This window comes from Gracilinanus agilis, chromosome 2, assembly GCF_016433145.1.
Source record: "Gracilinanus agilis isolate LMUSP501 chromosome 2, AgileGrace, whole genome shotgun sequence".
NCBI classification, from domain to species: Eukaryota; Metazoa; Chordata; class Mammalia; order Didelphimorphia; family Didelphidae; genus Gracilinanus; species Gracilinanus agilis.
This window is the reverse complement of record NC_058131.1, coordinates 95,589,012-95,612,394: the sequence shown is the minus strand read 5'-3', so window position 1 is coordinate 95,612,394 and position 23,383 is coordinate 95,589,012. Positions and strand designations below refer to the sequence as shown.

General features: G+C 51.6%; 1 protein-coding gene across 1 annotated transcript in view; it reads right to left on the bottom strand.

The window, feature by feature from the left end:
- Positions 1-23,383, bottom strand: part of TTC7A (tetratricopeptide repeat domain 7A) — a 175,128-nt gene that overhangs the window by 9,023 nt on the left and 142,722 nt on the right. Inside the window, exons 16-19 of the mRNA XM_044663296.1 lie at positions 18,937-19,053; positions 17,297-17,394; positions 15,731-15,865; positions 6,169-6,371 (exon numbers count right to left, since the gene is read on the bottom strand). Coding sequence (XP_044519231.1) covers positions 6,169-6,371; positions 15,731-15,865; positions 17,297-17,394; positions 18,937-19,053 — 553 coding nt within the window. The remainder of the gene's footprint in view (positions 1-6,168; positions 6,372-15,730; positions 15,866-17,296; positions 17,395-18,936; positions 19,054-23,383) is intronic.

Here is a 23,383-nt window from a genome sequence, read left to right as displayed (position 1 = left end):
TGGCACACCCTATGATGGTGGAGGAGGCTGAAGGAAAGGCCAGGCATGGAGGCCAGGAAGCTTATGCCAAGGGGGAATGCAGCGAGCGAGGAGGTTGGCATGGCCACAGCACTAAGAGAGGATTAGTCTGCAAGGGTGGGCTGGAGCCAGACCGCCCGGAAGGACCCTCAGCTACCCTTGGCTAACTGTACGTGAAAGGAACACCCCACTGGGGCTCACTGGACAAGCCACTATTCGCTTCTCTCCAAGATATCCAGTGAGCAGGAACTTGCTGCCTCCTGAAGGAGCCCCCTCTGCTTTAAGACAATTCTGAGTATTAGGGAATCCTCCTTCCCCCCCACCAGGCCCAAACTTTCCATTTGGCAAATTCATGAAGACTCTCTAAGCACAGTCTTGGCTGAGGCCTCAGAGGGCCTAACCAGTGCAGAGAGCATCCTCCAGCACCCCCCTGAATGCTCTGTGATTGTCGCCATCCATAGCCCAACTCAGAAGAAGCTCTTTGTGGCCACAGCATCCTTCCCAGCTGAGCCAGGGGTCCGGCACCCAATAAGAGCCCTGGGGGCAAGGTGGCTGTCAGCTCCTGGTTCCTCCTCTGTGAAACTGGTCTGAGTGTACTTGGGTCCTTGTCGGGTGGCTGTGGGGAGGGGCTCTGTAAATCCCAAAGGGCCTCCTCCCCGGGCGCAGCGTGCCTCCAGAAGGCTCCCAGTGAGGGGAGATGGGGCAGCGGCTCTGCTCATCTCTGGACACACCCACTCAGGTGCCGTCTGAACAGCAGGAAGGGGGTGAAGATGGGGGCGCCCAGGCCCCTCTCTCCCTGGTCCTCATCCCAGGTTAAGTGGCCAGAGGGCATGGGAGGAAAGCAAGCCCTTCCCCACAATTTCCCTTTGGACCTTCTGTGACATCATCCCCCCCTTTTTTTATTTTAAGACCCTTTCTTGGAATCGATATTGAGTGTCTGTTCCCAAGCAGAAGAGCACTGAGGGCTAGGCCACAGGATAAATGACTCGCTCAGGGCCACCAGCTGGGAAGTGCCCAAGGCCAGATCTGAAGATCCTCCGGTTTGCAGGCCTGGCTCTATCCACTGAGCCAGCTGGTGGCTCTTTAATTCCTCTTCATGTTCTTGCCTCTCCTCTGAGATCACTCCATATACTTCTGTACAAAGCTGTTTGCCTTCCCCATTAACCTATGAGTTCCCGAGGGTAGGGAAGGCCTTTTCCCTTGGCACCCTAAAGCCTGCACAGCACCGGGGCCCATGGGCCCTCAGGGATGGGCACTGCTGGGCTGACTTGTCCAGGCATGAAGGGCCGGCCTGTGGCCCTGGGCGGGAGAGGGGGGCTTTCTGGTTGAACCAGAGAACAAGTCTGGCTCCTGGGATTTTAGACATAGAAGTTCTCTGGGGTCCCCAAGATAACTGGGTATCATGGAGTCTAACTTGGGGAGGAACACGAGAGAGCAATACTTGGAAACACGAATCCCTCCCCCGAAGGAACTGGCCGGCACGATGCAGGGTGCTGCTAAAGCTGCTTCCACAACCCGATCCCCTGAGCCCTTCTGAGCCAGGGACTCACACTGCAAAGGGCAGAGAAGAGAGCGCCTGCGGCCCGAGGGAAAGGGGAGCCCATACAGGCGGCTGACTGAGAAGCGGCCCTCCGTCCCTTCCCCAGCAGCCAGGCAGCGAGCTCTGCAGTGCCCCGTGACTGCCTCCGGCTCCTCCCCTCCTGCCTGCCCAAGTGGGGGCCACCATGAAGCTAAGGCAGGGGCCCATGGAATGAGGGCCTCCTCTCTGAGGACTTACCGCATGTGATGCCAGCCCCGGAGCGCTAGTCTCACTTTAGTTTGTCAAGGCGGCCTCTTTACCCTGCTCCGAATCCCACAGCTTTCTGCCCTTGTAGAGAAAAGGCGCAGCTGTGTCCTCAGGGGACGCGGGGGAGATCTCACGGCCTGGGGTGCTCTCACCATGATTTAGGGGGAGCGAGCCTAGCCTTGCCATCAGGGGCTGGTTCCATGATGGGGACCAAGAGGAAAAAGACATGCATAAAGCCGAAGGAGAGAGAGAAGGGACACGTGGCAAGCGGGAAAGGACCTGATGCCTCAAAAGGTTAAGTCTAAAAGGAATCACTGTGGGGCAGCAAGGGGGCTCAGGGAATTGACAGTCAGGCCTGGAGGCCAAATCTGGAGGTCCTGGGTTCAAATCTGGCCTCATATACTTCCTAGCAGTATGACCGTGGGTGAGTCACTTAACCCTCATTTCCTTAGCCCTTTCTGTTCTTCGGCCTTGGAACCAATGCCCGCCATTGATTCTAAGACGGAGGGTAAGGGTTTAAGAAGAGGAATCTTTATTATTCTCACTTCTCACAAGCCCAAAGTCTAGCTATTTCCCAGAACAGGGAATGTGCCCATGAAGCACTCATCCCTACAGAGGACGAGCATCAGACAACACTTTGAGTTGGCAGGGCCCTCTTTGTATCATGGCGTTTGGTCCTGGCGACACCCCTAATAGGAGGAAGTTGCTATTATTACCCTCATTTTAGAGATTAAATCAACGGAAGCCGAAGAGGTCAAAATGGTGGCCTGCTCCATTCCTTCATGGCGCCCCATCATGTGACAGAATACTAAGCCGGGGAGGGCTGCGTGGGCCAAGCAAGTTCTCTGCCTCCAGGCTCTGGGGCAACCAGTCCAGGAAGGGTCTGGAGTGCCTGCCACGAGAAGTGATTCAGGAGAAAAGAAGGCTGGAGGAGTGGAAGCACCCATACGGGACAGGAAGGCTCGCCAGGCCTCCGCGGGCCCCTCTGCGGGCAGTGGGCTGACACTGCAGAGAGGCCTCCTCGTCCCTAAGGATGGCAAGCTGTGGGGCGGGGGTGGGATCCCCTTCCTGAAGGTCTCCCCAAGTGTGGGGGACAGGGGACATGGGCCGGCCTCACCGGACGGACGCGGAATCTTTCTGAAAGTCACAGGCCTATGGCGCCCCATTTGTAAGCCCCTCTATGTGCTGGCCCCTGGGCTAGGGGCTGCGACCCAACGCCGGCCCTCGCCAAGCCTCCTCTGTCGGGAGGCAACATGTACGCCGTATGTACACGGGCCAGCAGACTGTCCTGGCAGTTTAGTGAGGCACACGTGCACCCGAGGCCTGTGGCCTCACGGTGAGGCTCAGCCACCCCAGGGGTGCTACTACCCTAGTCTGACCCCAGCCATGCAGGCCCCCTCCTCACAGTCACGCTGCACACGCCTGGCCAAAGTCTGTCTGTACTTTCTCAGCTGGGTCTCCTTCGCTCCCTGCGCAGAGCCACAAGCCCAGCAGAGACCCTCCTTCTCTCCTGCACTAAAACTGGGTCTTCGGGCTTCTTGCCTTCCCATCCAATACACACTCCACTCAGCAGCCAACGTGATTTTCCCGAAAAGGTTTGACTGTGGCACCCTCCTTCTCACAAAGGCCAGGGGCTCCCTAGTTTGTCCAGGATGAGACGAGCATTTCCTTCTGGCCTCTGCCAGCCTTGCCAGGTTGCCCTCTCTCATCCTGGTGTGCCGGCCAGGGATGCTCCTTGGCCCGTCCCAGGGCCTTCTCTCTGAGGGCTCCCCTCCCTTCTCTGGGAGCCCCGGCTACTAGACTCCCCTAAGACAGCCTTCCGCTCCCTGCTCTGTCCGTATGATCGTGCGTGTAATCCAGCCGTCTGCAGTTACGTTCTCTGGGACAGGGGGAGCTCCTGAAGGCCTCGGGGCCTGCGTTTTTCCCTTTCCTCTGTGTCCTCGGTGCCTTGCACCCACCAGGGCCTCCCGGGCGCCGGGAGCCTGACTGGTTCTGTTCCCGACAGGACCATACTTTGTGGCTGGCTGTGCCCTCCAAAAGGACCACAATGACATTACTACGTCGAGGTCAGCGTGTTCAGCTGTGGCTGAGCTCGGAAGCTGCTCCAGGGTCGGCCCAGATCCTTTATACTTCCCAAAAAGCTTTCCTGCAGATGAGAGCAGGTGTGATATGGAGGCTTCTCTTCCCATTTTAAAGAGGAAGGCCCTGAGGCACCCGCAGGGAGAAGGCTCTTGTGCAAGAGCAGCCAGCAAGGCAGAGTCAGACAAGAACCGTGATTGCCTGTCCAATACCCAGCAGAGAGAGTACTCAGCCTAGGGCCAAGTGGAGGCCAGTGGAGGCCGGGCACGTCTCATCCATTCGTTCTCCAGTGGACACACTGAGAGGCTGAAAGGGTGGGAGGCAGAAGGGGGCGTAGAGGCTGGGGATGGTGGGGAAACCACTCTTTGCACTCCCCTTCGAGACGGCTGGGCCCGATCCTGCGATCTCTTTATAGTTCTCTTAAATCTAGGTGCCCAGACACCAAAAGGAGGCTGCTCCGGAAGCTGTCTGCAGGGAGCGGAGCTGCTAGGGATGGGGATTCTGTTACCATGGAGACCTCCCCTGGAAAAGAACTCCAACTCCTTGAAGATAGCGACAAACGAGAATAAGGAGAGTTGAAAGACAGTGCCTTGTTACCTCCAAATTGTCCTTATTATGGGCTTTCTCTGGGCGTTGCCTGCTCCAGAGTTGAGAGGAGAGGCTCGCCTCCATAAATACTGTGAAATGTTCACCTCCCCGGCCTCGGCACACGGCAGCACCCACATTCCAGCTCTCCCTATTCAGGCTCAAGCCTGAGGGTGGGAAGGAGGGTGAGCAAGCCGTGACAGAAATGGGCATGGATGTGAGGGGCAGCAGACCAGAGGACAGATCCCCGTGGCCTCTAACTCGTGCCTAAGCTATGGTGCCAGAATCAAGGGGGCTGGGGTTCTCTTTTCCAGGCCCTGCCAGGTTCCCATGGAAATCAAGGAAGAGAATTCTGAACACCCCAGACTGCAGGCTCCTGAACAACTCTCCTGGGTATCAAGCCCTTCTGGATGGCTGGTGCTCTCCACTTTTCTCATCGTTTTGCTGTCTTTGCTCCTCTACAACAATCCTGGTAAGCGATGGGGAAAGCTTCCTTATCCCCAAAGCCATGCGCATCCGTGGAAGGTGATGGAAGCAAGGCCGAGGAGGCTTCTGCAATGGAGCCAGAGCTAACGCCTCAGCCTCCTGACCCTCCGCCCCGCTGTGACTCTCACACCTCTCTCTGGCCAGGGCTGGCTCCTCGGCCGCTGCCCGCCAGGACCCCGGGGAGTGCCTGCTCGGTGAGGGCCCATGGGGCCAGCTCCTCCTGGACGCCTGGCATTCTGATGCCTCCAGCGGCCATTCTGAGCCCTGAAGGAGCTATTAGGCCCCCTGCCCAGGCCCACCTTCTCCCATGCTGGCGGGGGGCACTGGGTTCTGCTGAAATCCTCTAGGCTATAGCAAGAAAAAGCTCAGACCACGGCAGTATGGATGACATCCAAGTTCTTACCTGGCCAGCAACAAGTGAGAAGCCTCGGGTCCTCCACTCCCTGCGGGACCGTGTATGTGTCAGCACCTCCTGAACCTCAGTCTCCTCATCTATAAAGTGGGGAGGGCCTCTCAGGCCCCTTCAGCCCTAGCACTCTAGGCTCCAACTGAGGATTGGCCAAGCTCTAATGATGAAGTAACTTATCACCCAACCACTTTACAGACCAAACCTCAGGACCCTGCTGTAGCCTAGGGGATTCCAGAGAAAAAGAATGACTTCTAGTGTCCCAAACTGCCTTGTTGTTCCATTCCAGGTCCATAGCCAGAAAGAGAATGTTGGCAGGAGAGGAAGTGAGGCGCCCACTTAAAGGAGTGAACACTGCCTATTGTGTTATGAACTGGAAAGAAGGTTTGGGCCTGCTGCCCCAGAAAATACAAGGGCTTGGCTTTAACTGTCACGAAAATCAACCTTGGGAGCAGCTGGGTACCTCTGTGGATTGAGAGCCAGGCCTGAAGCATGGGAGATCCCAGGCAGATACTTCCCAGTTGTGTGACCCTGGGCAAGTCACTTAACCCCTACTGCCTGCCTAGCCCTTACTGCTCTTCTGCCTTGGAACCAATACACAGTAGTGATTCTAAAACAGAAAGGTTTAAAAAAAAAAAAAAGAATCTCAATCTCAAAGTGAATACGGGAAATGACAGTGCCAGCTGCTGGACCAGAGAGCCTCTAGCCCAGGCCCCCAGACCTCCTCAGAAAGGTCCAGAGGCAGGCTCCAGAGCCCTGGAGGAAGGGCAGAAAAGAGCAGGCAGGGAGCGTGGCTCCATAGACTTACCAGGCTGTGCATGATTTTCACCCCATTAGGATTCACGGTCAAGGCTTCATCATACAGTTGCTTCGCCTCCTCCAAATTGCCTTTCATCTCTTCCAGTCTCCCCCGCATGTAGATCACATAATAAGATGTGGGGAAGAGGCTCGACGCCTCCTGGATGCAGAAGCGTGCTTCTTTGAGGTGCCGCTGCTCCATGAAAAGTTTAGCTACCAAAAGAGATAAATGGAGAGATTTTTGGAGGGGGCGCCGGGCCTGCCCAGAGGCCTGACTGTTTCCATGTCTCTAGGAATCCCCCAGCTCCCATAGCATGGTGACACCCCTGCTGGAGAGGAGAGCTGGGGGACACGCGCTCCCTCCCGTGGGCTCCCCTGAGGATCGCTCTTTCCTTCACCCAGGAGGTTGACCCGACCCCAAACAAGCCCCTGTTGACAGAATGAACCATGGAATAGCCTGTGAAAGCTCTGCCAATGAACAATGTCAAGAGGGCTGAAATAAGCCTTTGCCACAGTCCGTCCCTGCCCTCCTGGGCTCCCGTGGACGTTACAACCGTAGCTGGGGGCCGGGGGACGAGTGCTTATTAAGCCCCTGCGACAGGACAAAAATGAAACCATCCTTGGCCTCGACAAGGCCACATTCTATCAGGGTTCAGAGTTCAGCTCTGGTCTCGGACACATCCCAGCTGTGTGACCCTGCGCTAGTCACCTAATGTCAGTCTGCCTCTGTTTCCTCATCTGTATAATAATAGCAGCAACCCCCAGGCCCCCCTTGCTTTGCCCTTAGCACAGTGCCTGGCACACAGTAGGGCCTTCATAAATGCTTGTCCCTCCCTCCCTTTCCCATCAAGGGAGACACTGTGGAGCTCTACGAGAGTCCGTAGACTAATGACAACATAACCCGCCAGAGCAGCCCCGCAGTTTAGGGAGACATCTGTGTGAACCCAGGGGTCCCCCGTGGTGTCGGCGTGCGCTCAGCCCTCGGAGGTGCCCTGCTTGGGCACCAGGCCGTCCTTGCTCTCAGTCGCCCACAGACAGACCTCACAGTGGCCAAATGGCGTTGTTTCTGTTTTTATCCTATCCCTTGTGCACGTCTGCCTGGGTCGGCTCCTTGGCAAGTCTCTCCAGGCTCGAGAGGCTGGCTGGGGGTGGGAGGTGGGCGGCTCTGGGGCACGGCTGGAGTCCCAGAGGCTAATCTTTCCCCACACCTCAGTGAAGCCTTCCCCAGCTGTGAGCGCTCTCCCACGGCGGGGCAGCGGCCTTCCCACTTGGTCTTCTGTTTCATGGTGGGGGTCCAGATCGGGGGAGGCCCAGGCCACGCTTCCACAATCACTGATAAAGAAAGCACTTGCTTTGCACATGCCTACCACGAGGAATACGGGAATGTGTTGTACGACAGCACTGGAATAACCCACGACAGATTATTTACCATCTAGGAGAGGGAGGAATGAGGAGAATTGGGATCGCCATAGGTCCGAAAACAATTGTTAAAAAACTATTTTTATGTGCATTTAAAAAAAAGGAAAAAGGAATAGCCCAAAAATCAATTTGTGAAGCACCAAGGAGCGGGTGCAAAGTGCTGGGGAGCCCCGGGAACGTCTTGAGAAGGATGGGCGATGGGATCCCGCCTGTGCTCCAAAGAAGGGACCTGGATGGCGCAGCGAGCCCGGGCACCGTCTGGCCAGGGCTCTGGGAAGGGCCAGGAAGAGCCACTAAAGGTAGGACAAGATCTCTGTGGCAGGGCCTGCCTGACCCTTCTCTCCTCTCAGCTACAGCCCAAGGGAAGAGCGGCGATCCCTGGAGACACCAGCCTCACTGCCCTGATATCAGGCAAATCTTTCAACCCCTCTGGGTGTCAGCTTCCTCACCTGTCAAAGGAGGCCTGGTACAAATCCTGCCTACTAGCTGTGTGACTCTGGACAAGCCAGATCTCTCTGGGCCTCGGTTTCCTCATCTGTAAAAAGGAAGATAACAGCATCCTGCCCCAGGCTTGTGGTGAGGAAACCCAGAGATCCTCCATGCGGAGCAAACCTCTGGGCACCACACAGATGCTAGCTATTGGCCTAAGTCCACGACCTGATGACCACAAGCCCTCTTGGATCAAGGGTCATGGGCCGGTGACTTCTGCTTCCAAGTCAGACGAGAGCCGCTGCCAGGCACATTTAGGAAAAGCTCTTGGAAAGAGATGGAGATGGCCATGAAGAGATGAGTCCTTTGTATTGCAGGCCGCCAGGAGAAAGACTTAAGGAAGCCCTCCGTGCATTCTGCCACCCGCCAGTGCCAGGGGATGCTGGGGCAGGTGGATGGCGCAATAAAAATGACTGAAACCAGCTGAAAATACAGTCCCTGGGATGCGCAGGAGAAGGCTGGAAATAATGAAATGTGTAAAGGGGTTAAGAAAAGGAAACACATGAAAAAGCAGGGTTCCTGTATAGCCTCCTGCAACAGAGCCAGGACAGGGCCTGGGCAGGGAAAGTCGCTCCGAGGTCACTCCAAGCAAGCTGGCCGCCTGGCTCCCCGAGTCTTCTGACCACGGCAGGAATCCTGTGTACACCACCACTGGCCCACAGCTGTGGGAGGCTCAGCATGGAGGTCACATCCGGCCTAGAATGGCTTCTGGGTGATGGTAGTAAGCCAAGCACTGGCTTGGGGTCTTCAGCCCCCTGGGGAAACCCCAGAGGCTCCTTCTGCCCTTGGGGTGGATCTGGCTGGCATTTCCTTTGCTGCTAATCCCCAGAGGCAAACAGCTTCTCCACTCCTAGTGCCTGGAGACCTGTATGGAGCAGTGACCTGCTTCCCACAACACCTACCATGTGCCCAGGGCTGGGCTAGGCTGTGCCCTGGGCACAACAAGAATAATACCCTGCCCTGGTGTATTTATTTTGGTGGTTGTTCAGTCACTTCAGTCATGTCTGACTCTTTGTAACCCCATTTGAGGTTTTCTTGGAACAAAGTTTCCTTTGTTCCTATTTCCTTCTCCAGCTTATTTTACAGACAGGGAACTGAGGCAAATGGGGTAAAGTGATGTGCCCAAGGTCACCAGCTAGCAAGCGTCTGAGGCTGGACTTGAACTCAGGTCTTCCCAACTCCAGGCCTGGAACTCTATCCCATCTAGCCACCTCAGATTGTTGTGACTCAGTTTTTCCTTCAGGTATGAGGAGGTGGAGAAATCTCTCCAAAGAATTCAGATAGTGCATGTAGTAATCATGATAGCGAGAGACTGAACATTAGAGAAGGACAGAGGGTTCTTAGTAGTTAATCTCAGAAATAAGAGCCACAACACACCACTGCCCTTGGCTGTCCACAGTAGTCTTGTGGAGCCCAAGGCCTAGCCTTCCAGAGCCTTCTGCCCTTGGACTTCTGAAGATGTGGCCGCCATGTCTTAATGAATTTGGAGTCAAACATCCTGAGTTCAGAACTTCATTCCGTTCCATCCTGCCATTGCTGGAAAGTCGCTGCCCCTTGCTTGAAGCACTTTGTCAGCTCCAATAACACTCTCTCTTGGTCTCTCCCTCCCTCCTTCTCCTCCTCTTCTACCCAGTGCCTAGAAAACAGCCCCTGAAGGGGCTCAGCTTGCCTCAAAGAAGACGAGGTCTGTGAGGAAATGAGGCCAAGGTAGAAAGGAGTCCATCTGGGCTCAGGACCACCCAGACTTCTCTTTCCTATTCTCTGCCTCATTTGACTTGTAAGTGCCTGGTAATCCAAAAATGGGGTTGTGGAGTGTCTAAAATAAAAGCTAATCCTTAACAATAATAACTAACATTTACTTAATATTTTATGGCACATAAAGTCCTTTATGTACATCATCTCATTTGACCCTCACAACTACTCTGGAAGGCTGATACTATTATTATCCCCAATTTACACTTGAAGAGTGAAGAGGGTTCAGTGACACCTGGTTAACAGATATAAGAAGCAGGATTCAAACTCAAATCTTCCTGGCTCTAAGTTCAGTATTCTAATCATAAGGCAACATAGCTGCCTACTACTGTTTCTAAAAGGTATTCAAGGTTTGTGGACAGTTTAAAAACTATTAAAGCTTAAAATGACACCAAGAATTTTAGAGCACCTTGTATGCTTCTTTCAAGGTTATTGGCCCATAAAGTAGATGCCACAGGCAGAATTATCTTCATTTTTCAGACAAGGAAATCAAGGCTCAGGTAAATTGACTTGCCCATGGCCCCACAGTTAGTCATCATTAGAATAGATCTCTCTCTGCTGCTGCCACCAGACCATTTCTGGTCTCCAGGACCCTCCAGTTCCCCTTAGATTCTTAAAGTCTGAGCACGAACTCACTCCTTTTAATGCTGCTGGGATGAAGGCCAGACAGAGGACTTATTTTATTTTTAAAAGGCTTTCCTGACAGGGAAAGAAGATAAAATAAACAAACTTAACTCTAGAATTGAACCTGGGGTCTTGCCAAATTCTGGAGCTTCCCAAAGCTTCCCAGGCTAACGAGTCCTGCTCTCATTTTGCCCTGGCCCAGTCACCTGGACTAGTTAATGTGCAGTCCTGGAAGAACCCACACCTTTCTGTTAAACTAAACCAAAACTGAAGCTGGCCCCTCCATAAGCTTCCAGAGTCAGCTCCAGGGGCTCATGTGCCTGATGCACTGAAGGGTCCATCCTCTGAAGGTGGGGAGCCTTTCAGTGGCTGAATTTCCAAATCTGTAAGGGGTTGTGCTTACTGGACAGTGAGTGAGAGTCAAGGTTCTTTACCCCATTGACCCCTGCGGGGCCCAGGAACTTGGCTGGGAAACCCATGATGTCTTCCCTTCCTCTTTATCTCACCTATACGTTATTTGGAGAAGGGGAGAAGGGGCCCAGGGGCCAAACAGATCCATGGCAGGGCTCTTGGGCAGTGTGCTGGGTGTCAGGTTCCCAGGGCTACTAAAAAGCATCCTGTGGAGGCTGCATGTCCTCTCCAGCCAGGCTGGAACTCTGCATCCCGCCTTTGTGGAGTGAGGGACTGTTGGCACACTCACACTCCCTGCCTTCCTGGGGCTTACTGCAAAATCAACACACAGGTCGGGCACAGGCTCTGCCTCTGGAGGGGACCATCCCCAGCCTCTTCTGTGCCCTCATTCCCAGAGGGCCTGTGGTATGGGGCTACCTATTGGCGCATCCTGCCAAAGCAGGCCAAACACCCAAGCTGGGCAAGTAAAGCGACGAGCCTGGGGCTGTTGGGAGAGCTGGGCTTCCTCCCCCACCTCTGCCCCGCATGGCTTCCCCGGCTGGCTCCCAGCACTACCAAACATGGTGATCCCTAAGAAGCCAGCGCCTGCCCTGAGGCGGGCACTGTTCACTCTCCAACTTGACTGCTCCCATCCAGGTTTGGGAGGCCTTTTCCTCCCCCCAGGGGCAGGGAAGGGAGATGATTATCCCACTGCCATTTAAAATTACCCTTCATTTCAGCAAAATGGGAGCTCGGCACCTCTCATTTTTGGAAAAGGCAGAGGTTCTTCTTCCTGCCAGCCTGTGTTCTTTCTAAGCTTTTCCAACAAGGCTTCATCACTTTGTCCTTCCTGTCTCTCTTCCTCTTTTCTTCCTCCCTGCGCCCTTCTCATTTTCCCCTGGCCTACTCTTCTCATTGGCCCATCTTTCTGCCTCTCTTCCTCCTTTGCTCTCCCTGCGTGCGAGAGGATCTCCCTCAATGTCTCCCTCTCAGCAAGCTGCCTCAGCAAATGGAAAATATATGCTTCTTTGAGTTATTTGGGAATTTTCATTTATTAGATTTTCTTAGCAAGCCTTGTCTGGACCTCCACAATGAACAGGTCTCAGTTTCCTTGGCAGTACTATGGCTCTCATTGCCTCTCTTCCCCATCTCATCCGAACCCCCTCATTCCCAGGAGGTGGGTGAAGTCCAAATGGGGAACGTCTCTACCTTCCCTTTGGTTAAGGCGGGCCTCAGATCTCTCTGGGCCTTGGGCCTGCTTTCCATATAGCCCTGACAATTCTAGGGTAACAGGTCAGACTAGAGACAGCCTTACAGATTCATTCACTCCAGATGTGTCATTAGGGAACAGGCTTCCCCTGGTGTGAGAGGCTGCCCTGCTGTGGTACTAAATGTGAGCTAAGGAGAGAGGCAGTCCATTTACACAAGCCAGGCTTGCCACAGGGGTGCCCATCCACAGGCTGCCCCAGAAAATACCAACATCCAAACAACATGGACAGGAGAGTGGTCAGCGAGATCAGGAGCTGCATCTGAGGTGGGGCACGAAAGGGCCTTTGTCAAGGCTGAATAATGCCCAAGGCCAGGGCTGGCACTTGTGTAACCAGCTGGCTCTGGCCCTTCAAATGGAGATCCAGCACTGACTGGGAACAAACACTGCTCCCCCTCTGACAAGTCAGCATGGAACTGAGAGGTGTACACCAAAGAATGTGGGACGGGGAAGAGAGAGAAGGGAGGAAATGAGGACAGGGAGACAGAGAAGAGGAAGGGAGAAGGAGGGAAAGGAGTAGGAGAGGAAGGGAAGAGAAGAAGAGGGAGAGAAGGAAAAGAGAGACAAGAGTGGAAGGCAGGAGAGGGAAGAAAGGAGAAGGGAGGAAAGAGAGAGAAGAAAGCAGAACAAGAGGGAAGGAAGCTAAGAAGAGAGAGGAGGAGGGAAAGGGGATGGAAAGGGAAGAAAGAGAAAGGAGGGGCAGAGTGAAAGGAGAGTCAGAGGAGAGAGGGAAGAATAGGGAACCAGACAAGATGGGAGAGGTAAGGGACAGGAAAATGGAGGAAGTGGGGAAGGGATATAAGAGAAAGGAGGCAGAGAGACAGGAGGAAGGGATAGGAAAAAGGGAAGAAGAGCAAAAAGGGAAGTGGCAGTATACTAGCTAAGAGTCCTGAAGAAGGGCAGACTCCCTCTTTCTTAAACCTAGAAAGAAAGGGTAAGAAGGGAAAGAATGAGAGGAGGGAGAGGGAACAGGCTATAAATGGGAGGCGAGAGAGTAAGGAGTCAGGAGAGTAAAGAGGAGAAAGGGAGCAGAGGAGGAAAGGAAGGCAAGAGAGAAGGTAGAAAGGACTGAGAGAAGACAGGAAGGAGGGAGAGAAAGTGGGGAAAGAGGAGGGACAGAGAGGGAGACCCTCCCCTTGGGGCTATTTTTAAAACAAATATGAACTACAGCCAGAGCCCTAGCTCTTTTCCCAGTTCCCAGAGCCCTGCCCGAAGATCTTCCCACCAGCTGGAACATGTTAAGCTTTTAGGACTCATAGGGATCAGTGGTGCCAGCCTCTAACGGGGAGGACCGAGTCTTCTCTCCCCTCCCCATCCATACAGAGCAGTGCCTGAGCATCGGGAGGAAGAAGAGGGCTCTCCCAATCTCCCAGGGCTGGGGTAGGAATGTGGCAGCAGTGCCCGCCCTCTCAGATACTAGACTCGTTAATGACCCTGGAAGTAGCACCCACCCCAAACCCCAGCCTAGAGCCACCCTTCCTGAGGAGCGAAAGGGAAGGGGGGCTGGGCAGGGGTTCAGGGGATGGGGTGGGTGGAGAATTCCTGGGGGATATCCTGGAGGAGAAACTTTTTGAGGGCAGACCCTACTCAGTGTATTCAGAGCCTTGCATAGAGCAGATCCCTCATAAATGCTTGTCAGATTAGATTAGAGAAAGGGTGAAAGGGGTGAAGGAAAGGCCATTGGGGCAAAGTGGACTCAAAACTAAATGTTCCCTAGAGAGTCTGAACTCAGACATAAGACTGAGGAGGGATAATCCTCCTTGTGCCAAACCCTGCCGCCATTCATGTTGCAGACTCAGGCCGACTTCCCTTCCCTCTGGCTGGCAGACCGCTGGCAAGGAGACTCCTGAGGGCCAGGTTCCGGGAGGGAGAACAATGACCGATGCCTGGGCCCTAGGTTTCCAAAGGGCCTTTGACCTTCCCCCCAGTCCCTGGCCCATCCGAGTGTTTGGCCTCTTGTGGGGAACAGTAAGGCTTGTCCAGGTCAAACCTCCTTGTGGAAAGTGAGGCCGTACTTCCATTTCAAGAGTGCTGGTGCAGGGCCCGGCATTCCATCGATCGGGTTTGCTGGCCAGCCAGTCCTGCCACGACGGCCTGCCCAAGCTGGGGTCCTCACATAGGGGTGTGCACAGACCGTTCCCCTGGGCCAGAAGCTCCAGTTTCCTTCTGCCCCCAGAATCCAATACAAATGCCCTGCCTTGGGCTGGGGCTCCTCCAAAGGCCCTTCCAGTGCTCCTTCCGTCCCTCCCCTGCACGAGTCCAGAGGAGCTGCCCCATCTGCTCCTCACCCAGGACACCCCATCTCCCATGCCAGGAATAAAGGACTCCTTTGCATCAGCCTCTTACGATGGCCGGCTGGCTTCCACTCAGCTCAGGGCTACCTCGGCCCAAGGCCCACACTGGCCCCCCACTGAAAGGCATCTGTTCGGAACATACTGTGTGTGCCAGCTCCTTGGGTGCAGGGAGCATGTCGTTGTTGTCTTTGTATTCTCTGAACTGTGCCCAGTGTAAAAAACACTTAAAAATGCCCACTGACACCTGCCTGCCCCACCTCCCCTGCCAGTCCTAGCCTCAACAGAGGCAGCTGGTGTGCAGTGGATAGAGGAGCTGGGGCCGGGGACCTCAGACGCTAGCTGTGACCCTGGCCAAGTCACCTCCCTTCTGTCTGTCTTTGTTTCCTTAACAGCAACAATGAGATACGTATAGCACCTACCTTCCAGGGTTGTTGTGAAGATCGAATGAGAGAATATTTGTAAACCGTGCTCGGCACAGTGCCTGGCACACGGTAGGCACATAAAAATATTTTATTCCCTTGCCTTCTCAACATCTGGAAATGTCACTGCTTCCAGGGATCACTGTCTGTGGGGGTAAGACCATCACAGGCTAAGCTCTCTCACAGATCTTCACATAAGGAAACTGAGGCCAAAAGGGACTCGCCCCGAATGATAACAGCTGGTACTAACAGCCAGCCGGCATTTGCATAGCCCTTACTATGTGCCAGGCACCACGCTGAGTCCATGATTAGTTATTATCTCATTTGATTGTCACAACAACTTGTAAGGTAGGTTCTAGTCATCCCCGTTTTACAGGTGAGGAAACAGTCATGAAGCAGTTTGTGTAGGGGCACACAGCTAGGAAGTGCCTGAGACAGAATTTGGACTTGGGGCTCCCTGTGCCCCCGAGCTGCCCCGTGGTCATGTATCTGTGTGTTCTCCACATATAAGGGGCAGAACCAGGACTTGAGGGCAGGTTCTGTGGCTCGTAGGCCAGTGGTCCTCCCCTGATGCGCTCTATTTCAGAGAGTCTCCCAAATCTACTACACTTCTCTGATGCCCGCTGGAGTTAGGCTCTTAGGATGCTACTGGGTTCCCTGGAGAGAAAAGGTGATGTGACGGCTGTTTACGGCATTCAAGCATCTCCTAGCAGTGATCAACTATGTCACTGACTCCCTCCCTGCATTGGGGAGGCCCAGCAGGCAGAGATTCAGAGAAGGGGAAGTGCCCAAGTTTGCCAGCCCATAGCCCAGCCTATCTCTGGAGTTGGCGCTGGCAGGCTGAAGCAGCACAATGCAACCACATCATTGTGGGCCCTTCTGCGGTGGGGGCAGCTTCTCCAGTGGCCAGGGCCTCACCTGCCTGGAGCCAGATCCTCTCCAGCGTGTTCCACAGTGGTGCGGGTCCTTGCTTCATGGCTGAATTCTGCACCGTCAGCTCGGACATGGCCTCCTCCAGCCGGGATGCTGCGATGGAGGAAGCGGTGTAAGAGCCTGCCAGGGAAAGGGACAGAAGAGGCCATGAGGATCCTGCATATTCCTTCTCTCTCTCCTACCAACTTAGCTCCTTGTGGGCAACAACTGCTGTTTGCCTTTCTACCTCCGGCTCCCAGGCACAGGCCTGGCACACACTGGCTGCTTAGGAAATGCTTACTGATGGACTGTAATCCATTCCAGAGGCATATAGATTCACACACAGTGAGTGATCATTTATATCTCATTTTAAGACTTAAAAATGGGGTGGATGCCCTGACAGGTCATCTCCTCCAATGCCTTCATTTAACAATGGCCATCAGAACTCAAGAAATGCTTGCTGTGAGGCCCAGAGAACTTCAGTGATTTGTTCTTACAGGGCAGAGAGGCATGTTAGATAAAATTCAAGTCTAACTCCACATTCGATGTCCTTTCTCCAACCCCACCTGGGTCAATGTTTACAAAGCAGTTCAGGAAATCCATTCATTAGGGGTTATTTGTTGTTGCATCTCTGTACAACTATGTAGTAAGCAAAAATCCTAAATTTCATTATATCCTGCTTATACTTTCCTTGCCATGGGAACCTATTGGTTGTTTTTGTTTTTGTTTTTAAGTTACCTTAAACCCTCAATTAATGAAAAAGTCTTCCATAGTACCTAAGTGCACGACAAATTTACTATAACTTGCTTTCCATACCAAGGAGCTAGGAATCAGTTTTATCTTATTTTGAAAAGTAAGCCTTGAACACAGAAACAAAAAGAAGCCCAAGCCATGAATTCACTACTTGTTCTTTCCTGAATGACACACTTCTCCCATGTGTCCCAGTGGGCCCTTATTCATCTCACCCCCATATTCATCTTCCATCTTGATAGATCAATCTATCTGGGCAAGCCTTAATTGGGAAGAAGTCAGAGCACTGCTTTGTTGGCTCCAAAGACCTCCTGAAGCTGCAGGTATTGCATGGCAACAAAATTATCCCAACTCTCAGTGCTCAGAGATGCCCACTTCTAGTTTGGCTAAGTGAAAAAGACCTGAACTGGAGGGTGAGGGCAGTGCCCTCAGGGCACCACCTTTGTCCATGTCTCAGTTCAAATGAGGTTCCCAAGGCAGTCATTAGAACAGCTCAAGAAGAGGAGGCTATGGCCAGTTTTGTTCCTTTTCTCTTAAAACATTTTTTTTTAAATATGAAATTATCATCAATAAACATTCCTATACAAAATGATAAAAAAGGTTATATATGAAACCCAAACTTGTTCTTGTTATGTTTTTTTTAAAGCATGGAAATTTAATAAGATGGTTGTTTGTGTGTCCTTACATAGTTTCTTTTGCTTTCTTCTGTGAATTTTTAAATGTTTTATTGATGCTCTTATCTTCTTCTTCAACCTAACATCCTTCTCTCCAGCCTGCCCCCAACCCTAGCTTAGGATGCTTTCATCTCAGTATTTTTCTTACCTGATTCATTATCGTAGTTATCAGGCAGGGTCAAATGCATTCCACCTTGTTTCTTTGGCACCTGTACCTCAGTAAGGCTAGAATTCTTGTCAGAGCCCCTGGAAAAAAGGGGGGTAAGGTAAAATGGTCAACCTTTCATGGTGGTCAGAAACAGGACTGCCAGGCAGAGTCCTGCTACCACATGGGCAATGTGCCCAGGGCCACAAGTTTTAGTCCCAGCTCTGCCATTAAACTTGCTGGGTGATCTTAGACTAGTCAATGGGGCCTGGGCTCTAGTTCTGCTCATCTGCAAACTGACTAAAATGAGTGTTCCCCCTCACTACAAAGAATGTTCATATACAATTATTCCTGCACATTCATACAAGCATGTGCGTGCCCACGCACAGTCCCTCCTACTGGACATCGCCACTGGGCTGTTTTCTGTGGGCATCTTGAACTCAATGTGTCCCAAAGCAGACTCATCCTCTTCCCCATCAAACCCAATGATTCTTCTCTATTAAGGGCACCACATGCTCCAAGTCTCTAATGCTAAAAACATGATGGTCATGGCTCTGTCTTTTTTTTATTATTATTATTTTTAATGCACTTTTGCCTTTCCTCTTAATATTGCCTCCCAATCCCTATCAATCAGTTAAAAGGTCTTATCTGTTCTACTTCCACAATATTTCTTCTTTATTCCAACCTGCTATCACCCTTCATCAGGCTTTCACTATCTCTTCCTCCAATTACTGCATTTTGCTTCCTAAATGGCCGCCTGTTCATCTCTCAATCTGTCCTTACTTTGCCGACAGATTAATCTTTCTAAAGCACAACTCTCATCACATCACCCCCCCCCCCCTTTAAAAACCTTCAACAGCTCCTCACTGCCTTTTGGATAAAATGAAACCTCTCAGCCTAACACTTGAGCACGATATGGCTCCAGCTCGTCCTTCCAGCTGTCTCCCACTCTTCCTTTTCTTATACCATAGGCTGGGGCGTCTTCACTAGTATGGTGTCATGGACCTCCTTTAGCAGGCTGGGGAAAAAGCCTATGGATTCCTTTTTCAGAATAATGTTTTCAAGTGCTTAAAACACAATTCATAGGATTATGTAGGAAATGAATTATATTAAAATGCTGGTTTCAAAATATTTAAAAACAAGTCCATGAGTTCCAGTTTAAGCCCCTTCCCTCTAGTCCAGCTGTAGTCTTCAACTTTCTCCATGTTTTTCATATGCTTTCCTTCCTCCATATCTTTATTCCTCCTAGACCTACACTCGGTATGCCCTCCCTGAACACCATCTGTTGAACTCCTAACCTCCACTTCAAGACCTACTCGAATGCCCCTTTCCCAGAGTCCTACTCTGGTCCCCTCCTCCCTTAGCCAGTGATCCTTATTCCCTCTCTCAGGGATTCTCCATCTTTTTATTTGTGTCCTCTTGTGCCTGGGCTAGTTTTACACCATCACTCTTTTGTGGAACCTCAGAAGGCCCTGAGTGACCCTCTAGGCTGCCCTTTCCTGCTGTGCCACAAGAGTGGTCCCTTCTTCCCTCCTCTCCCAGCCTGTGGGCTGCAGCGCCCATCTTCCCTCCCCCCTGGGACTCAGGGGTCCCTGGGCCGGCTGAGCGTGGCCTCCCCCCAAGCCTTGTAGACAGGACCCTACCCAAGCTGAGAGATGTTGTACAAGGACTGCCATGTTTGGAGCATGTGTCTGCAGGTCACGAGAGCCTCCTCAGGGCCTTTGAAGACACATTCTAGCTTCGCCTTCGTGAACATCAGGCTGCAGGGGGAGGGGAGGGAGAGAGGGAGAGAGGGAGAGAGAGAGAGAGAGAGAGAGAGAGAGAGAGAGAGAGAGAGAGAGAGAGGCAGGCCCAGTGTGGGTCTTCAAGGCAGTCTTGGACAGATCACCAGAGTGCTCTGCCCAGCGCCATAGGGCAGTGTGGCTGTGTGACATGGACAGACCACCTTGGCAACCCACACCCTCCCCTGAACCCCTAATCCCTTATGGCATTCCTACTCCTCCAAGTAGCTTACACCCACTTCTGTGTGGAAGCTTTGGGCCCATCACACCACATGGTGTAAGAACCCAAGGATTCGGAGTGGACTCTGTGTGCCTAGAAGAGCAGCTGGCCCCTAACTCTGAACCCAGGTTGTGCTGGCACAGGACCACCCCTCTCTGGGGGCTTTCTGAAGAGGCTCAGTGCCTCTGCAGACTATGCTGTGTTATCATGGATGCTCCTCCCTCTGGAACAGGCTCCAAGTCCCCCTCCTTCAAGAGGCAAGCCACAATGGCCCCAGCCTATCCCCTCGCTTGGCACTTCTCCCCCTCCTGCTATACAACTGACTTGTGATGTGTGTGTTATACAATAAGAGCTGCTAATGGGCACACAAACCTCACTTTAAGGTTTGCAAAGCACTTAATCTTCCTTGGACTCTCACAATAACCCTGCAAAGTAGAGGCTTTGATGATCTCCATTTCACCCACAAAGAAACTTTCCCAGGGTCACAGGAGCTGGTGTCTGAGGCAGGTTTTGAACCCTAGATGCCAAGTCCAGCATGAGGCCACCATGCCTGTGATCAGTCCTGTCCAGCTCCCAAGGGGAGGATGATTTACACCTGCCCTCCACCCCACTGGCCCCTGGGATGGTCACCCTCTGGACTTCACCAATCATCCTCAAGGGTTCCAATTCCTCAATCAAAAACTCTGACATTTCCCAAACAAGTTGTGGCAAATGAATGTGAGTGGATGTTAGTCTATAAGCAATAATGAACACAATGAGTTCAGAAAAACCTGGGCAGACTTATAAGAACTCATGCAGAGTGGAGCAAACAGAAGCAGGAGAATCCTGCACACAGGGCCAGTGACATTGTAACTATCACCTGGAAAAGACCTAGCTATTCTGCTCAATACAAAGATCCGAGGTGATTCCAGAGACTCATGATGAAAAATGTTATCCACTTCCAGCAAGAGAACTGATTAAATATGAGAACAGAGTAAAACTTTTTTTTAAATTTTTCTTTTCTCTAAAAAATTTGCTTTTTGCTACATAGCTAATATGGAAATGTGTTTTGTATATAACTAATATCATATTGCTTGCCTTCTCAGTAGTAGAAGGGAGAGAAACTGGAACTCAAATTTTTAAAAAATGAATGTTAAAAAAGCAAAATTAAAAAGCAACACCGAAAATCAGCCATTTCTCAATCTGACTCATAACCTCATTCCATCCCACTCCTCATCATCCATATCAGAGCCCCCAAACTCCATCGTGGATCCCCATCTCTTCTCCATTCTACCAGTGGCCTCTTTACCTTCCATGGTTTATCAGCTCTTTGCAGTTAATTCCCAGATCTACATATTGAGCTTCTGTGTCTCTCAACTGCACATCTCTAGCCGACTACTGGACCTCTCCACTTGATGTTTCACAGCCATTTCAAACTTAACATGTTCCCAACAGAGTTCAACTTCACTCTTCTTCTCCTCAACTTCCCCACTTCTGCAGAAGAGACAGTCACTGAGGTTTGCAACTGTGGCAATAACCTCATGTCCTTACTCTCCCTCAGTCCACATATCCACATATCTACCCAGTCAGTGGCTGAATGGTGATGCTTCTGCCTCTTTGGTGGGCTTTGCTTTTTATCTTTTTAATATTTTATTTTCCAAATTACATGTAATAATTTTAAACTTATGTTTTCCAAAATAATAAGTTCCAAACTGTCTCCCTCCCTTCCCTCCCTCTTCCTAGAGATGGTATGAATTTGCTCTGGGTTATACATGTATCATCATGCAAAACATTTCTATATTGGTCATGTTGAGAGAATACTATATAAAACCAAAATCCTCAATAACACAAAAAATAAAATGAGAAATAGTACGTTTTGATCTGCATTCAGACTCCATCAGTTCTTTCCCTGGAGGGGGATAGCATTCTTTGCAATAAGTCCTTCAGAATTGGCCTGGATCACTGTATTGCTAAGAATAGCTAAGTCTTTCCCAGTTGACCATATGATGTGTTTTGGGGCAAGGGTTGTCTCCACCAGAGTTCAGTTGCTTATCATTTCAGGCATTCACTAATTGCACAGCATTAGGCAAGTCAAAGATTAATTCCTCTGTTTGGCTTTTAAAATCTCTCACAACCTGGCTCTGACCAACCTTTCTAGCCTTGATGCAGCTTACTTCCCCCATCCTATACTCTGAGTCTGAGCTTACCTGATCTTCCCTCTTTTTTTCCCACCTGACATTCCCCCTTCTACCTACCTCTTTGCACTGGCCATCCCCACACACATGGAATGGCCTCACTCCTCAACTCAGCCTCAGAGTCCCTCTTCAAGATGCAATTCGAGAACTGCTTCCTTTTAGAAGCCTTTTCTGATGGCTAGTACACCTCCTCCCAAGCTAACTTGGGTTTCACTACTTTGTATACATTTGTTTGTTGTCTCCTTCCTGTAGAATGTAAGCTTTTTGAGGGCAAGGATTATCATTTCTACTCTCAGTGTCTTGGCACTTGGTAAAAAATGTTTGTGAATTATTTATTTTTTAGACTGCTTTTAGAACAATTTTACTTGCACTTAGATTTGGTAAAGTTATTACTCTGCCAAAAACTTCCAAGGGTTTCCTGTTTATCTCTAAAGTCCTAATTCTTCTCCCTGGCATTGTAAAGCCTTCCCCAAGCAGTGGCCTCTCCAGCCTCAGTCCAGGAGCTTTCATGAATTTTATGCTTTGGCTGGACTAGCCTACCCCATGAACATTCTTGTACTTCCCTCCATGATGAATTCCTATCTATCCTTTAATATGAACCCAATTGTCCTCCAGCTTCTAGGAAGTTATCCATGATCCCTCTGGCAGGAAATGCCAACCCTCACACCTCATGCAACACATTTTCTAACTCTCCAATGCCACATGCAATGTATGTATTCAGTATCATAATTATTTGTGCTAATGTCATTTTCTTCAAATAGACCTTCAGTGCCTCAAGGGACGGTGTTATCTTCTGTACCCTGAGTCTCCCCAAGAACTGAGTTTGGTACTCAGCACTCATTAGGTCCATCATCACTCCAATACCTCATTATGTTCCCCATGCCAGGGGTCAGGCCAGGCCCCTCCCTACCTGTAAGTGTACCTTCCCTGAGAACCTGTCTCCCTTGTTGGTTTGTGACCTTTTCCTTCCGCTTTAGTCAGTGGTGTGGCCTGCCTGACTCATCTGCCTGCTTGGAGCCAAACTCTGCTTTGAACTAATGCCTGTGCCAATGTCTGCCCCCTCCTCTCCAAAGGAGGAAATGTCAGATGGTTGGAGACCCGAGCCTGGACATCCCCACTCTTTATTTCAAAAGCTTTCATCTCTCAATCTGTGTTTTGTTGGGAGGGAAAAGGAGCGGAGTGGGGATCACAGCTATTAAGGGTCTGGGGCCAGATCTGAACTTGTCTTCTAGCCACATCCAGCACCCTATCAACAGTGCTCCTTGGCTGCCCAAGGCAGGACCCGAACCCATCCTGCCATCCTGCCTCCCACTGTAATACATGATGGACTACGATTATCTCACAGGGCAGCTGGGAAGGGTTTCATTAAGCCAATTAAATAGTTCGCAGGTCCTCCGGGTTGACTGTGCCCAGAGGCCCCTGGCTGGGAACCTGGGGACAAAGAAGGGAAGATGAGACAAATCCCTGCTCCCATGGAGTTCCAGTCTGGGAGGAAGACGGGACCGTAGACAAGTAACCAGGGCTCCTGACAGAGGGCTGTGAGGGGCAGGGCTAATTCTGAAGGCAGGCAGGATGCAGCCCAGTGAGAGGCAGCGATGGAGAACAAGCTGGGTGCCAGGCATTGGGCCCCACTGTTAGCAAAGTCAGAGAGTTCAAGCAGCTTATTCTCTCTGCTCCTCAAACGGCCGGGGTGTTCACTGTGTGCTGACCAAGGTCCGGGCTATCTCCCCCAGGCTACTTCCTGGATTCAGCCAGCTGGCCTTCTGGCATCCCTCCCGTGACCCTGGCGGGCCATTCCCTTCCCATGGCTCGCTGGGACCCTGTCCTCCGCTCTGCTTTTTCCATTGTGCTGCTCAGAGCTCTCACGCTGCTCAGCTTGGCACGGACCCGACTCAACATGATTTGTCCCAGACCT